This window comes from Triticum aestivum, chromosome 7D, assembly GCF_018294505.1.
Source record: "Triticum aestivum cultivar Chinese Spring chromosome 7D, IWGSC CS RefSeq v2.1, whole genome shotgun sequence".
NCBI lineage: Eukaryota > Viridiplantae > Streptophyta > Magnoliopsida > Poales > Poaceae > Triticum > Triticum aestivum.
In genome coordinates, this window is record NC_057814.1 from 434,946,545 (window position 1) to 434,960,915 (window position 14,371).

The following is a 14,371-nucleotide window of genomic DNA, read 5'->3' on the forward strand; positions in this document are numbered from 1 at the left end:
CTTCCTTATTCACGACTAAAGATATTGTTTCCCCCTTTTTACAAGTTTTATTAGTTTACGTGGAATCGCTTTGTCGGACTCTGTTGAATAATTAATAAAGATGTATGTGTGCATCCCCTAATTCAGAGGTCGGGGTAATCCTCCTTGTAAAGTAAAATAAAATAAAAAGCCTGGCATTACCATTTGATTCATCTTGTTTATTGTTCAGAACAAAACGGAAGGGTGAGAGACGTGGGAAGCACAAATATCACGACCTGAAAATGCGTTAGCATTTTTTCGGGGGGAAAATGGCATGTGCATGCACGCGTGCTGGTCAAAACGAGTGCGTCCATGAAAAATGCCGATTTTGTTTCGTCGAGTCAATCGAGAACGATTCCACATGCTTTCTTCACGCATTCGGTATCCAACCATTCTCCCTTCCTCCTCCGAAGAGAAACAATTTCCCAAGGGAAAATGGAAGAGACGAGATGCGTTTTTTCTTGTCAAGGAAGAGCAAAACAAAAGGCACGATCGCTTCTCGGGGTCGAGAATAGATACGATCATACTACGGCGCAGTTTCCGAGGCATGTTGGCAGAGAAATGCGCAAAATAGTCGTGCCGGCAACAACAGCTTACCGTGCAAGCCACTGTTTTCACACCAGTGGCTGTGTTGCCGCTGCATCCCTAAAACTTTTGCGAGTGCGCGGAGAAAGCAAGGCTTCGTGCTGCGCCAAATAATACTAACACGGTTAGGTCAGGTCTAGGGTTCGGCTCGCCATGTGCATGATCCCCCAAATTTCGGCCACCGCCGAACACCCGCGATGGCCGCAATAATCAGACAGGACAGTTTGTGCATAACAATAATAACTAAACTAAACTAAAGTAAACTAGTCCTACTTAAACTAAACAGAGCTCATCAGCACCGTCTCTGTCAGCTCATCAGCTGCGCTTCTGTCTTGCTGAATCGAACCTAGCTGTTATTATTCCTTCCCAAGGTGCCAGCTCAGCTCCCCCCTCGCCCTCCTCTTAACTCCCGTCTCTCTCCTCTCTCTCTCCAAGCCTAGCGTTTTCCTTGCTCCGTAAAGCTGAAAACAACTCCAAGTCCAAGAAAAAAGCCACCTTTATCTCCTCCCTTCCCTTGCCGGCTCCCTCCGGTCCGGACGGTGGTGCTCGTGTTGGCCTCTGCCTCCTCTTGAGGCGCTTCTCCGGAGCATTTGCTGCTCCGGCTCGGAGCTGCTCCGAGCCCAGCGGCTGTGGGAGCGGTTGGCGGCGGAGGGGCGTCGATCTCGGCCGGATCTCGGCGAATGCCCGCCGCGGCGCGCTCCGGTGGACCGGGGCAGGTGCGTCTCGCGGATCCAGCTTCTTCTTTCTTGTGTTTTTCACGAGCGCGCTGTTCTTGTCGGCGTTCTTCAGTTCTGTTGCTGTTCCTCATTTCTTTCTTTTTTTCCCCTCCGGATTAATAGCGGGACGGTTTTATTGTATCATTTTTAGTCCAGGGAACGAAAATCAATAGTAGTGCTGCTCTTTTTGCTCCGATTTGAAGTTGGCTATGGAAATGCCTTCAACCTCGATAGAATGCAAGATGTAATCTCGTGGTCGTAGTAGGTAAAAAGGGAAGATATTATGGAACAGAAACTCTGGATATTCACATATTCCCATTATTTTATAGTACTAGTATATATAAACAATATTCCGTACAATAAATTCGGCGCTCGTTGCCATCCTCAACTAGGCACGGTGGTCTTGTCCATACCTCCTCCCAACTCTCGCACCCTCATATTCTCCCAAATCGGCGCCGCCGAGCAGCTACTCCCAGTCATGGCAGGGGCCGCCGAGCGCACCTCTAGGCCACCGTCCAGCTCTACTCCCCTTTCCGCTGCATTTGGCCGGAGGGGAGATCCCAGTCCCACCAGGACTGATTTCTACTTGGTGGGGAATCCCCAGCTTGCTTGGCTAGTTCTAGTTTAGCAAATAAATCCAGTTCTTTGTCCTGGGAAGCGTGAAGAACTCGTCCATAGTTAGGATTCGGTTTGCCTTTTTATTGCTTCGTCCTGATCTCAGTGGGGATCCTAGTTCGGTTCGGGATGCGAGTCCATACCTCTTTTGGTGCTGTTCTGTATATCTGATGTTCTTGCCTTACTATCCGTTATACTCCTACATGCCAGTGTTCTTGCTTACTAATTCCTGCATGTTTCTACATCCAGCCTTTATCAGATTATTAGAGGATAGTAGCTTGAAATTGTACATGACCTCAAACAGTTTGCACATTTTTTTGTCACTCAGGCCAACATTATGATGGGGAGGAGGAAGTTGCAAGTGGTGACCTTGGCGATCTTGTGTTTCTGGTCATCTGCTGGGGTCTGCAAAGCACAAACAGTCGATTTCAAGCCTGCAGACAGCTACCTGGTTGACTGTGGGTCTACCAAGGGCACGACGGTTCTCGGGAGGGACTTCGCTGCCGATGGGGCATCTCCGGTGACCGTGTCCACCTCCCAAGATATTCTTGCCGGCACCTCGGCCAACGGGGTGTCCTCTTTTGACAACCCAGTGCTTTACCAGACCGCCCGCGTCTTCACGAGCCCGTCATCCTATACTTTTCCGATCCAGAAGCAGGGGCGGCATTTTGTCCGTCTCTACTTCTACCCCTTCATCTACCAGAGTTATGATCTCTCCACTGCCAAGTTCACCGTGTCGACCCAAGATGTGCTCCTGCTCAGTGATTTCCAGCAGCCGGACAAGACGGCGCCGCTGTTCAAGGAATACTCTTTGAACATCACCCGTGACCAGCTTGTTATTTCCTTCAAGCCGTCAAACGGAATTGCATTCATCAACGCTATTGAAGTGGTTTCTGTTCCAGATGATCTCATAGCAGATGTAGCCAATATGGTCAACCCTGTGCAGCAGTACAGCGGTTTGACTACACAGTCCCTGGAGACGGTGTATCGTGTTAACATGGGTGGTCCGAAGGTCTTCCCGAACAATGATACCCTCTCGAGGACTTGGCAGAAGGATCAGAAGTACATACTGAACCCCAGTGTGACCAAAACTGCTGTATATGGCAAGGCTATCAAGTACAGGAAAGGCGGGGCAACTCCACTGACGGCCCCAGATATTGTGTACAGTACAGCTACAGAATTGGCGGCTTCAAACACATCCAACGCACTTTTCAACATGACATGGCAGTTTGATGTGGATGCAGGCTTCAGCTATCTGATAAGATTTCACTTCTGTGATATAGTCAGCAAGGCACTGAACCAGCTCTACTTCAATGCATATGTGGGAGGCTTCTTTGCACAGCATGATCTTGATCTCTCAGAGCAATCGGTGAATCAACTGGCCACAGCTATCTATGTTGACGTGGTTCTTTCTTCCAATGATGCATCTAGCAAGCTCAGCATCAGTATTGGTCCGTCCACCTTGAACAATGCATTGCCTGATGGGATTCTGAATGGCCTTGAGATTATGAAGATGGGCAGTGGCTCTGGTTCTGCTTTCACTGTTGGGAACAACGGTTCAAACAAAAAGTTGCCCATAATTATTGGCTCAGTCCTTGGGGTTGTCGGGCTTCTGATAATTGTCCTTGTTGTGGTACTGCTTTGCCGGAGGAAGAAGACCGACGACAAGCAGCACTCCAAGACCTGGATGCCTTTCTCTATCAATGGGCTCACGTCTCTCAGTACAGGAAGCAGAACTTCCTATGGTACCACACTAACATCAGGTCTGAATGGAAGCTATGGATATCGCTTTGCCTTCAATGTGCTCCAAGAAGCAACAAACAATTTTGATGAGAGCTGGGTGATTGGGGTCGGAGGTTTTGGGAAAGTCTACAAGGGTGCCTTGAGGGATGACACAAAGGTTGCAGTGAAGCGAGGAAACCCCAAGTCCCAGCAAGGTCTCAATGAGTTCCGGACAGAGATTGAGCTCCTTTCACGTCTGCGTCACCGCCACCTGGTGTCTCTGATTGGGTACTGTGATGAAAGGAATGAGATGATCTTGGTCTACGAGTACATGGAGAACGGAACCGTCAAGAGCCACCTGTATGGTTCAGACAACCCCTCACTCAACTGGAAGCAGCGGTTGGAGATCTGCATTGGAGCAGCAAGGGGGCTACACTATCTTCATACTGGTTCTGCAAAGGCCATTATCCACCGTGATGTCAAGTCTGCAAACATCTTGCTTGATGAGAATCTCCTTGCCAAAGTCGCCGACTTTGGGCTGTCAAAGACTGGGCCTGAGCTGGATCAAACTCATGTCAGCACTGCAGTGAAGGGTAGCTTTGGGTACCTTGACCCTGAATACTTCCGGAGGCAGCAGCTGACTGAGAAGTCGGACGTCTACTCCTTCGGTGTTGTCATGCTGGAGGTGCTCTGCGCGAGGCCGGTGATCGACCCTTCGCTCCCGAGGGAAATGGTGAACTTGGCAGAGTGGGGGATGAAGTGGCAGAAGAGAGGGGAGCTGCACCAGATCGTCGACCAGAAGCTTTCCGGCGCGATCAGGCCGGACTCTCTGAGGAAGTTCGGCGAGACGGTGGAGAAGTGCCTGGCCGACTACGGCGTGGAGCGGCCGTCGATGGGGGACGTCCTCTGGAATTTGGAGTATGTCCTGCAGCTCCAGGATGTGGATTCTTCGACCGTGTCGGACGTGAACAGCATGAACCGGATCGTCGACCTGTCGTCACAAGTTCAGCATGTGGGTGCCATGGAGAGCATCAGCGTGACGATGGCGGAGGACGGAGCTTTGCACGAGCCTGACCACGACCTCTCCGACGTGTCGATGAGCAGGGTTTTCTCTCAGCTGATCAAAGCTGAGGGGAGGTGAAAACGCGCCGGATGATCTGTTAGGGTACCGGTAGAGGTGTGGGCAAGCCTTGGATTTTTATTTTCTTGTTGAAGTTTACCTGAGATGTGTCACGTGTAATTGGTTGTTTCATCCCTTGTAATTGTACTGAACTACGGTTTGGATTTCTGATGGCCTTACCTTACCCACTTCTGCGGGCACATGATTTAGCGGATATAGGTATCTTCTTGTATGGAATCTATTCGGCTCTAGCCATATTCATGTACTGATGATGATGATCATGATGATCCGGCTAAACGCTGGATTCTGGAACTGGTGCACTCTCTTCTCTTGTGGCATTAACAAAATTATCATGCTGAGTGGCAGCCAATGTGTGCAATCTATCGCTTTCAGCGATAAAACTAGGAGGCCGGGTCGTTCGAAACAAATCGAGAGGAGGAGTTGCCCACATTCAGCGGATGCTCGGCGCATTTATTTTTGCATACCCACTGGTTTGCAGACCAAAAGGTTTGCACTCACGTTAGCAAGATCCCTCGCGAGTATACCTGGCCATGGGCCGGGCCGGGCCTAAAAAGCCCATAGCAAAAAACTGAGGCCCAGGCCCTACCATCAGGCCTACTTTTCAAGCCCAAGCCCGGCCCATCTGATAAAAAGCCCTGAAAAGCCCTTAGGGCTTAGGCCGTGGGCCGGGCCTCTTCCTTAAAATGCCAATATGCCAAGCCCAAGCCCGTCCAGGCCCTGCCGGTGGGCTCAAAACTCAGGCCCAAGCCCGGCCCACGGGCAAGCCCATCAGGCCTAGGCCCTGGATTTTAGGGCCAGGCCTGGGCCGACAGGGCCGGACCGGAGATGGCCAGGACTACTCGCGAGAGAAACAGCTGCTGTTGCCGCCGCCTAGGGTTCATCCCACGTCATCGCTGTTGCCTAGGGTTCCTCCCACGCCGTCATCTCCGCCTCCCTCCTCTCTTTTGTTTGGCGGCTACATCGGCAGCTAGAGGAGTAGGGGCCCGGCCTCTTCGTTGTTTTCTTAGTGGTAAGGTGACGACACAATGACGCGCTAGAATAAGATCTTTTTGGTCTCTTCATACCTACGGTTGTCAATGAAGGGCCTGTGTTTGGAGGCTGCCCCTACTCACACATTTGTAGGTGCAAGGGGACAGGGCTGGCTTTGACGAGAGGATCCTCCTCGTAGGGCCAACTGCACCAAGGGGTGCACCCCTCCAGAAAACCCCAGACGCCCCCTTTCGCCTGCCCAAGTGGGGGGCGCCCCACTTTTGGCCACCTTGGCCCATGTTGATGCCCCCACTTGGGCCTAGCCAATGGAGTAGCCCATGGAGCCTTCTAGAACTTTTCGGACGGTTTTGAAATACTTCGGAACCTTTTAGGACCTTCCGATGCCAATTTAGGTCCTCCAGGATTTTCCTGATTTTTTGATACTTTTTCAGCTCTCTCCAAAATTCTTTCGGTTTTCTCTCTGAAACACTTTCGATCTTTTCAGAACTTTTTTGTTGTAATTCTCTTTTGCTCCTAACACTTCCAACACTCAACAAATCGACGACCCTTAAGAGTGTGACCCCACAGGTTCGCTAATGTGCAAACATGACCCGGAACACTTTTCGATCAATAACCAATAGCGGGATCTGGGCATCCAGATTGACTACACATACGCAATTATATCGAGCGAACCATTTTTTTGTCTACATATTTCCCTTCGCTTTGTGATACTTAACAGAACCCGAGGCGAGGTTTTATCGGTACCCTTGTGAACCAACATACTATAATACTGAGTGGACCTGAAGACATCTTTCCACCATCGGAGGAGAAAATCCCAATCTTGAGCTATCGAGTATCTAGACTTACTTCCTCGATGTACCTGAAAGTTTTCATTATAATGACCCTGTTATGGGTGACGTTTGACAAACCCCAAAGTATACTGTCAGGCATGAAGATGCTCAATATTCTCATTGTCTAAGGACGTGAGTTATGCTAACATTTGATATGATAATACTGATAACATATAGACGATGTGATCTATAGTATATTATTTAGTTGGGTCTATCCGACACCATTCTTCTATTAACAACATGCTCTCATTGTTGTCGACTTCCTTGTTACTTTAACAATGTCCTATGGCAGGAAAACATGATCATCATGCAACATATGAGCTAGTCCTGGAGGCGTGACTGGAGAACTACTTGGTTTTATGTTTCCACACATGTAAACGGGATTTCCTCTGAATCTCATATTCAAGGACCATCATATTTATAACACAGAAACACAAACATTAATTATGGATTGGGAATAAACAATACTTAGTATTCCCTCTAGGGCATATTCCAACACACTCGTCCTGTCTTGTGGCCTGGGAGAGAGCTCAAGCCGCATGGCCCCCACAAAAACTGCCTCCACCGCCTCTCGACGTCACTGCCTTTATATTTTCCCAAAAGTCCTAGTCGTGTTTATCGAGTAATTTTTCAATGTCGCACCTCTTTGTTCCGCGAAGATCTAATTTGGAGTTCTATTTCGGTACTCTGGTAGAGGAGGAATCCATCTCTTTAGCTATCTTCGTCATTCTTGTTGTCATCATGACCATGTGTGAGTAGTCCCTTTGGACTATGGGTCCATATTAGTAGCTAGATGACATCTTCTCTTCCTTGTTCTTCCATACAAAGCTTTCATGAGCTGTCCTATATGATTGAGATCAATCCGACGATGTAATTCTCAGTGTGTTTGTTGCGGTGTGATGAATTGCCACTTTATTACCAGATCTGAAAGATCGTGGATGTCGCCTAGAGGGGGGTGAATAGGGGCTTTCACCCTTAGTTATCTTTGTCGTAGCCTGAATGTGGGGAGGAATGATAGTGGCGCATGTGATACGCATACTACACATGTAGTGCACATGTTGTACTAGGCTCTGCCAACTATAAACATCAAACAGAGGTTTTGATTATCCGAACCCAGAACTATGCGATAACAAATGTTACGCTAGATACATACTAGCGGGGAATCCAGACTCTATGAGAACGCCTTAGCCCAACTGTTGATTTCATCATCTTCATACTCCCTGTTACTCATTTACTTTACTTGCACAGTTTTACTTTGAGTCACTTTTCACTCGTTTTACTACAAGCTTCCGGTTCCTCTTTGCTTCAGACCTCAACTAACTTTTAGGCACGTTTTGTAATTCTCTACGAGAGACAAAGTCCATTTCATGTGCTCCATGTGGGACCAATACTCTTAGTTCTAAAAAGGTACAACTAAACCATGTGCACTTGTAGGCTATCAATAGCTATGGTTGGGTATTTAACTTAATGAATCTTAGTATTTGCATTACTTACTAAGAGAACAATCATAAGTATGTGTTAGTCAATGGTTTTGCTACAAATTATGTTAGGCTTTACCCCTACAACATCTAATAAGCAAAAAATAATGAACGCAAGTCATATATGGAATTGACAACTATGTCCTTATCCCTCCATACTCAAGAACGTTTGATCATAATAAGCAACACACCCGGCTTGTCCCTAACATCGTTAGAGATTGGGCCACTTGCTGCACTCTTTTACTTTTTATTGTTACTCGCGGTTCATTGTTTAGGAACCAACAAATATCACAAAATTGTTACATATTTTAGTACTTGTAGTGAATCCATGTTGTTTTTGCACGTACCATTTCATTCAACGTCTCATGAGATCGATACTCTTACTTATAAGAAAGATCTACAGTTGGCTCCCTACACTCGTGATACATCAGCTTGCCAATGTTTATCCAGTTGCACAATATAGGATTTATACTTAGCTTGCATCCCCCTCTCATATTATCTTGCCATCCAATAAGCCTGAGTTAGTGTCTTTGATCTATGGGTCCATTAACAAAACTCACCACATAGCATGTTCTTGCAAATAAAGATGTTCCTTTCTATTAATGGCCAAATTTTCCAAATTTGTTAGTATATGCAACACCATAAAGTGTGTTTATCTGATACTATGAAATTTCTCCACAATCACATAAGTACCGAAATCTGCATCATAAGAGTATATAGAATTGTTCCCAAGATATGTATGTATCCTCCTATTGAGCACTTATTATCCATTTATTTGCTCTACCTACTATGTAAGTCAAAGCAAGGTTAGCATTGCATCCTTCAGAAGCTTGAGCAAATTGGAAATATTTGTTCACTTGTTTGATCACACCCAAAGGATTGTTACCACTAAAATAGAGAAAATCCATTTTAGGACCTTTTGATATGCTTTTCAAAAATTGAGCAACATGTTCAGATTCGTACTGAATTTTGCTCTTACCATGTTTTTCAGACAGAACAATCTATAACTAACTGCTGCATCATAACTGCACTAGAGATTCAACTTGATTTTCAATTTCCATTCTAATTGCAGTTTGCAATGGAATTTCAGGTGGTTCTTTATCAACAATTAGAATGGTAGAAGATGGACATTCAGGGGTGGGAGGGTGGGTAGTTTCACCTTGCATATTCTTCAGAATTGAAAAGATCTTGGTTTGAACCTCTTAATTTTTCTTCACAAGTGCTTCAACCTTGTCGATCTGCTTCACAAATGACTCCACCTTGACCAAGTGCATGTTGATGTTGTTGATCTGCTCCTTGATCTTGTCTTGCTTGAACCCCATTGTTGTCACCTCATCATAAAGAGCATCCAACTTGTCCGTGATCTCAGTGTGCTTTGTCCTAGTGCCCATGGCCAGGCCGAACACATCTCCGAAACTTTACCGTGGGGAAAACCCAGAACCCTCGCCGGTGACGTCACACTTTAGCCGCAAAAAACACTGTTGATTGGATGAAATTCATTGTCACCCCGATAAAAGAACGAGAGGGATTTTACCAATATGAAGCCCAACCACTGTTGCTCCAATCACTTCACCTCCGATAAAGCGGTTGGCTACTGAGACCAACTGACATGATCTCAAATCAATCATCAGAATTTCAGACTCGAGAGAGCTTCAATAATCACTCTTAGATACACCAATTTTAGAGTGGCAATACAAATTGCAGAGATCATCTGATTCTACTAAGTAGTTATAGGGTTCTAGACTAGAGCTAAGCGATAACGACTTGGATAATAAGAGATGTCGTTCCACCAATCACGAAGGGGTTTAAAAAAGCGATGACAATGTTTAACACAACAAACAAGCGATGACGCCACTAGTTTGCTATAGATACATCACTGAGCTGGTGGTAATAGAGTGAGGATAACAACTTCCAGTTAATCTCCGCCATTGGTCTCCATTTGCTCAAAGCAGTCATGTGTGTCCTGATACATCCTAAATGTATCTATAATTTTAATTTTTTAATGCTATATTTATATCATAATTACATAGTCGGTGCCCAAAGCGAGCTGTTGTTTTCTAATGTTTTTGTACTATTCAGGAAATCAGTTTTGGGGGGACAAAAACTTAAATAAAAAATTCAGTAACTTTCAAGTCCAGAAGGTTCCAAGGAGCAGATGAGCCATGGGAGGGGCTATCCGTGGGGCCCACACACCCCTGGCTCGCGACTAAGGGGAGTTAAGGCCGCGTGTATCCCATAGTACTACCTCTACCGTACCGCCTCTTGAGGCCCCTTCCTTTATATTTGTACGAAAACCCCAGTCATATTTATCGAGGAATTTTTATGTTGCGGCACCTCTCTATTCCATGAAGATCCAATTTGCTGGTATGTTCCAGTACTCTGCCAGAGAAGGAATCCATCGCCGGAGCTATCTCATCAACCTTGCTGGCATCGCGACCATGTGTGAGTAGTTCCTTCTGGCTTGTTCTTCGATATAAAGATCTCATGAGCTGCCTACATGGTAGAGATCAACCAGATATAACTCTAGATGTGTTTGTTGCGGCGTGATGAACGGTCACTTTATCGTCAGATATATTTATGAATTATTTTGAGATTCTTTTGGTTTCCTTGTTGCATGCTTCTTATACATACATGTTATTTGATCTATTATTCTTGCATTGCCTCTCAAAAAAAGTCTTTCACCGTTCATGTTTTGATGAGCAGTCTACAGGGAGTTGTGTGTGCTGGTTGGGTCGAATGTTGCAAGTAATCTACCACAGTGGAAGAAAATGGTAGCTCCCGTCAACTTGTCATAAAGCCAATTTATGGCACTGTTGTCAGGGACTATTTGCTTCAGATGTTCATCTTCCTTAGTTACTCGTTATTTATCGTTAGTTTGCTTTTTTGCTTTTCGAAAAAATACCAAAAATGGTGAAACTTCAGCCTTCTAGTTTTCTTTATAGTATCAACATGATTGGCACAAAGTTAATGCCAACTTTGAACTTTTCAAGACTTCTAAACGGAAAAAGTCCATTTTAAACCAGAGGTTTGACGAATCAAACCCTCAAGTCCAAATCCCTGTCGTTTGCACCATAAACTATGCAATTCCGGTCTAAATCGAACCCTCGAGTCGTTTGCCAAACGGGGCTTGCAAAGGATGGCCGGGATTTTTTTTATTTTTTGAGACAACGGGCCAGAATTGATTGCGGAAAAGAGTGAGAGCTCCTGCTGGACGCTAAAGGTGGCGTGCAAATGGGCCGGCCCATTTCGCAGGCACCTAGCGAACAAAAAAAAGGAAAAAGAAAAGAGCTCTTCTAGCCAGTTGAGCTACGAACTGAGTACTGTTCATATGCAGCACTATTATTAAAAGTACCAGCCATGAAAGCGGCAGATCTGGGGGTTTCCAACATTTCTTGGAAAAAAGTGAATAAAATTTCTTAAAAATGAGACCAAGAAATCGTGAAAAGAAATTCGAATATTCATTTTTAAAGCATGAACATTTTCCAAAATTGTGAACAAATGTCAAAAATATGAACAAGTTTTTTCAACTGTGAACAATTTTTTAAAAAGTGAATTTAGACATGTGCTTCGATGGCCCAGGAAACGCAAAAGAAAAAAAGAGCAAAATTTATTAACTTGCGAGTAGCGGTGAACAAATTTCATAAACCTGAACAAGTTTTTTGAACTATGAACAATTTTTTAAAAAGTGAATTTAGACGTGTACTTCGATGGCCCAGCAAACGCAAAAGAAAAAAGGGATTTTTTTTAATAATTTGCGATAGGCGAGATTCGAATTGCAGACATGTATGTCACTGGCCGTTGCCATTAACCACTAGGTCATATTCATTTAGTTGTCGAGTATTAAGACAACAGGTCTATTTGACCGTTTATTTAGTTCACTGTAATAAAAAAAACTCCGTAGAAATTTGAATTACGGAAAGGAGCGTGCTACGCGTCGGTCGACGGATCTTTTTAAAAGATCCGCCGCTTCGCGAGCCGTCCGATCTATTCCCTCTTTACAACAAAGGTATTGGTTCAGAAACAACAGTGACTATTGTAACAAGAGCTTTGTTTCAGAAACACATCGGTGACTATTGCAACAAGAGCTCTGTTTCAGAAACATTGGTGACGTTGCAAAAGCATCTCAACGTATGGGTCCCTTCTTTGCAACAAGAGCTTTGTTTCATAAACAACTATTGCAACAATGGTTTTGTTTCACAAAAAATGCCGCGCAAGGCCAGGACGGATCAGCAGGGAGGCCTCCCCCGACACCGATATCATCGACGGAGAGGCCATGCGCTGCGCCGCACGCCACTGAAACGACGAATGGGCCGCGCGGATCTCAGGCACTTTCGCCGACGTCGGGTGGTGGCTTGGCAATCCCGATCTAGATGCAGGGCACAGAGATGTGAGCTCAGGGCGGCCGACTGCCCGGCCAACGACAAGTGAGGCGGCGAAAGAAAAGATGAGGGATGGAATTGGGACGGCGAAGGCCTGCCTCGCCGGCGAAGACGGCCGTCGGAGGGGCCGGCGGTGAGCACGGGCAAGCACCCGCGTACCTGGCCATGCAATCCATCTGCAGCAAGTGCTGAGTTGCAGAAGTGCTTCTGAAACAGGGGTGGAGTTGCAAGAACGTGAAGTAGATGAGGGTGGCTCCTGGCCGTCCGATCAATACAGATCGAACACCCACGGAGGCCGTCGACGCGCACCGAAAGATCAGCCGGGTGAATACAAATGTACTGAAAGATCAGCCGGGTGCATACAAACGTTTCCCTTATGGAAATGAGAAAAAATTCATGAATTTGGCAAAAAGTTCATGGATTTAAAAAAACCGCAAACTTGAGAAAACACACTTCGTGAAGTTTTGAGAAACAAATCACGGTCTTCCTAAAAAAAAGTTCACGAATTTATTTAAAAAAAAATCATCAATTTTGAACAAACATATCACAGATTTGTAAAAACTTCTTTGTTTTGCAAAACAATTCATCCATTTTGAAAGAAATTTCACGAATATGATAAAATTTCATTGATTTTGAAAAAAATCTCATTAATTTCAAAAAAGTTCACTGTGTTGGAAAGAGTTCATCAGTTTAGAAAAAAAGTTCACAAATTTTTGAAATAAATTTCAAGGATTTAGAAATAGTTCAATGATTTTGAAGAGAAGTTCACATATTTTCAAATGAAAAGTCCACTGATTTGGGAAAAAATAACGGAAATTGTAAAAAATGAAAAGTTCAAAATGAGTTCGTGGGTTGGAAAAAATTCACGGGTTCAAAAAGGTCCACAAGTTTTGTAGGTTCTCGCATTTTTTAGCAGTGTAACAGAAAAAAATCAAATGGGTTGGCCCAGCGCGGAGGACGGGATACGCGCCGTGGTCAACAAATGGGCCGGCCCACCAACGAATGCCAGTTGACATTTGCCACGTCAGTATTTTTATGCCTAAAACGATGCCAGGGTTTGATTTAGACCGGAATTGCATAGTTCAGGGTGCAAACCATAGGGATTGAGGGTTTGATTCGCCGAACCTCTACAAGTTTAGGGTTTAAAATGATTTTTTCCCTTCTAAACCTTCCAAATATGTTACATACTTTGCAACAATAGTTAATAATGAAAAAGGTAAAAAAAAGAAAAAAAACTATTGGGTTATGGTCATCAAATGCCAAGTGTTGGTTGAAATATACTACTCCCTCTGTCTGATAACATAAGAGCGTGTTTGACATATAAGAGCGTGTCTGATACTAGTGTTAAAAACGCTCTTATATTATATTATGGAACAGATCGAGTACACGATAAACTTTATGGTTCAAGTGATGAATAGTGACCCGGACCCAGCAATCCTATGGGTACTGGAGCAAGGACCAGAGGTCCAGAAATTCAGCTATGGCGAACCTCGGATACCCACCACGCAAGCATCACCAGGCAGTGAAAATGACTAAAAGCTGAGAAACAAGACTATCGTGTCGAGCGGAGGATGCCTCGACAGTGAACGTACATATCGTGCATCCTCGCAGCTTTTTGGGGACATCAAAGACTTGTCAAAGTTGATACGCAGCGGTGGTCATTTGCCATGGGATATGCAATGCAAAATCTTCCACGCCATCCACACGCGTACCATCTTGTTTCATGTGGCTAATATGTTGTGAAAGGTACTGTACTGGTATCTCAAGCATTGAGAGGTCCCACAATACCTTAGCGATTTGCCTAAAACAAAAACGTGAAAAACTTGCCGCTTACATCATGGTCGAACCAATGCCACGACGACAGTGGAAACAGGGATGTGTCTTAGCTGCTTTGTTT

General features: G+C 45.1%; 1 protein-coding gene across 1 annotated transcript; it reads left to right on the forward strand.

The window, feature by feature from the left end:
* The first annotated feature begins 910 nt into the window (after nucleotides 1-910).
* On the forward strand, nucleotides 911-5,088 carry LOC123169156 (receptor-like protein kinase HERK 1). Its single transcript, XM_044587009.1, has 2 exons — nucleotides 911-1,319; nucleotides 2,263-5,088. The coding sequence occupies exons 1-2, from the start codon at nucleotides 1,284-1,286 to the stop codon at nucleotides 4,795-4,797; spliced, it is 2,571 nt and encodes an 856-aa protein (XP_044442944.1). The 5' UTR covers nucleotides 911-1,283; the 3' UTR covers nucleotides 4,798-5,088.
* The last annotated feature ends 9,283 nt before the right edge of the window (nucleotides 5,089-14,371 follow it).

Excerpts from the sequence above, each read along its gene's own strand:
- LOC123169156 (XM_044587009.1), top strand. The coding sequence starts at position 1,284 with ATGCCCGCCGCGGCGCGCTCCGGTGGACCGGGGCAG. Across the intron at positions 1,320-2,262 it reads GCTCCGGTGGACCGGGGCAG|GCCAACATTATGATGGGGAG; the intron begins GTGCGTCTCGCG and ends TTTGTCACTCAG.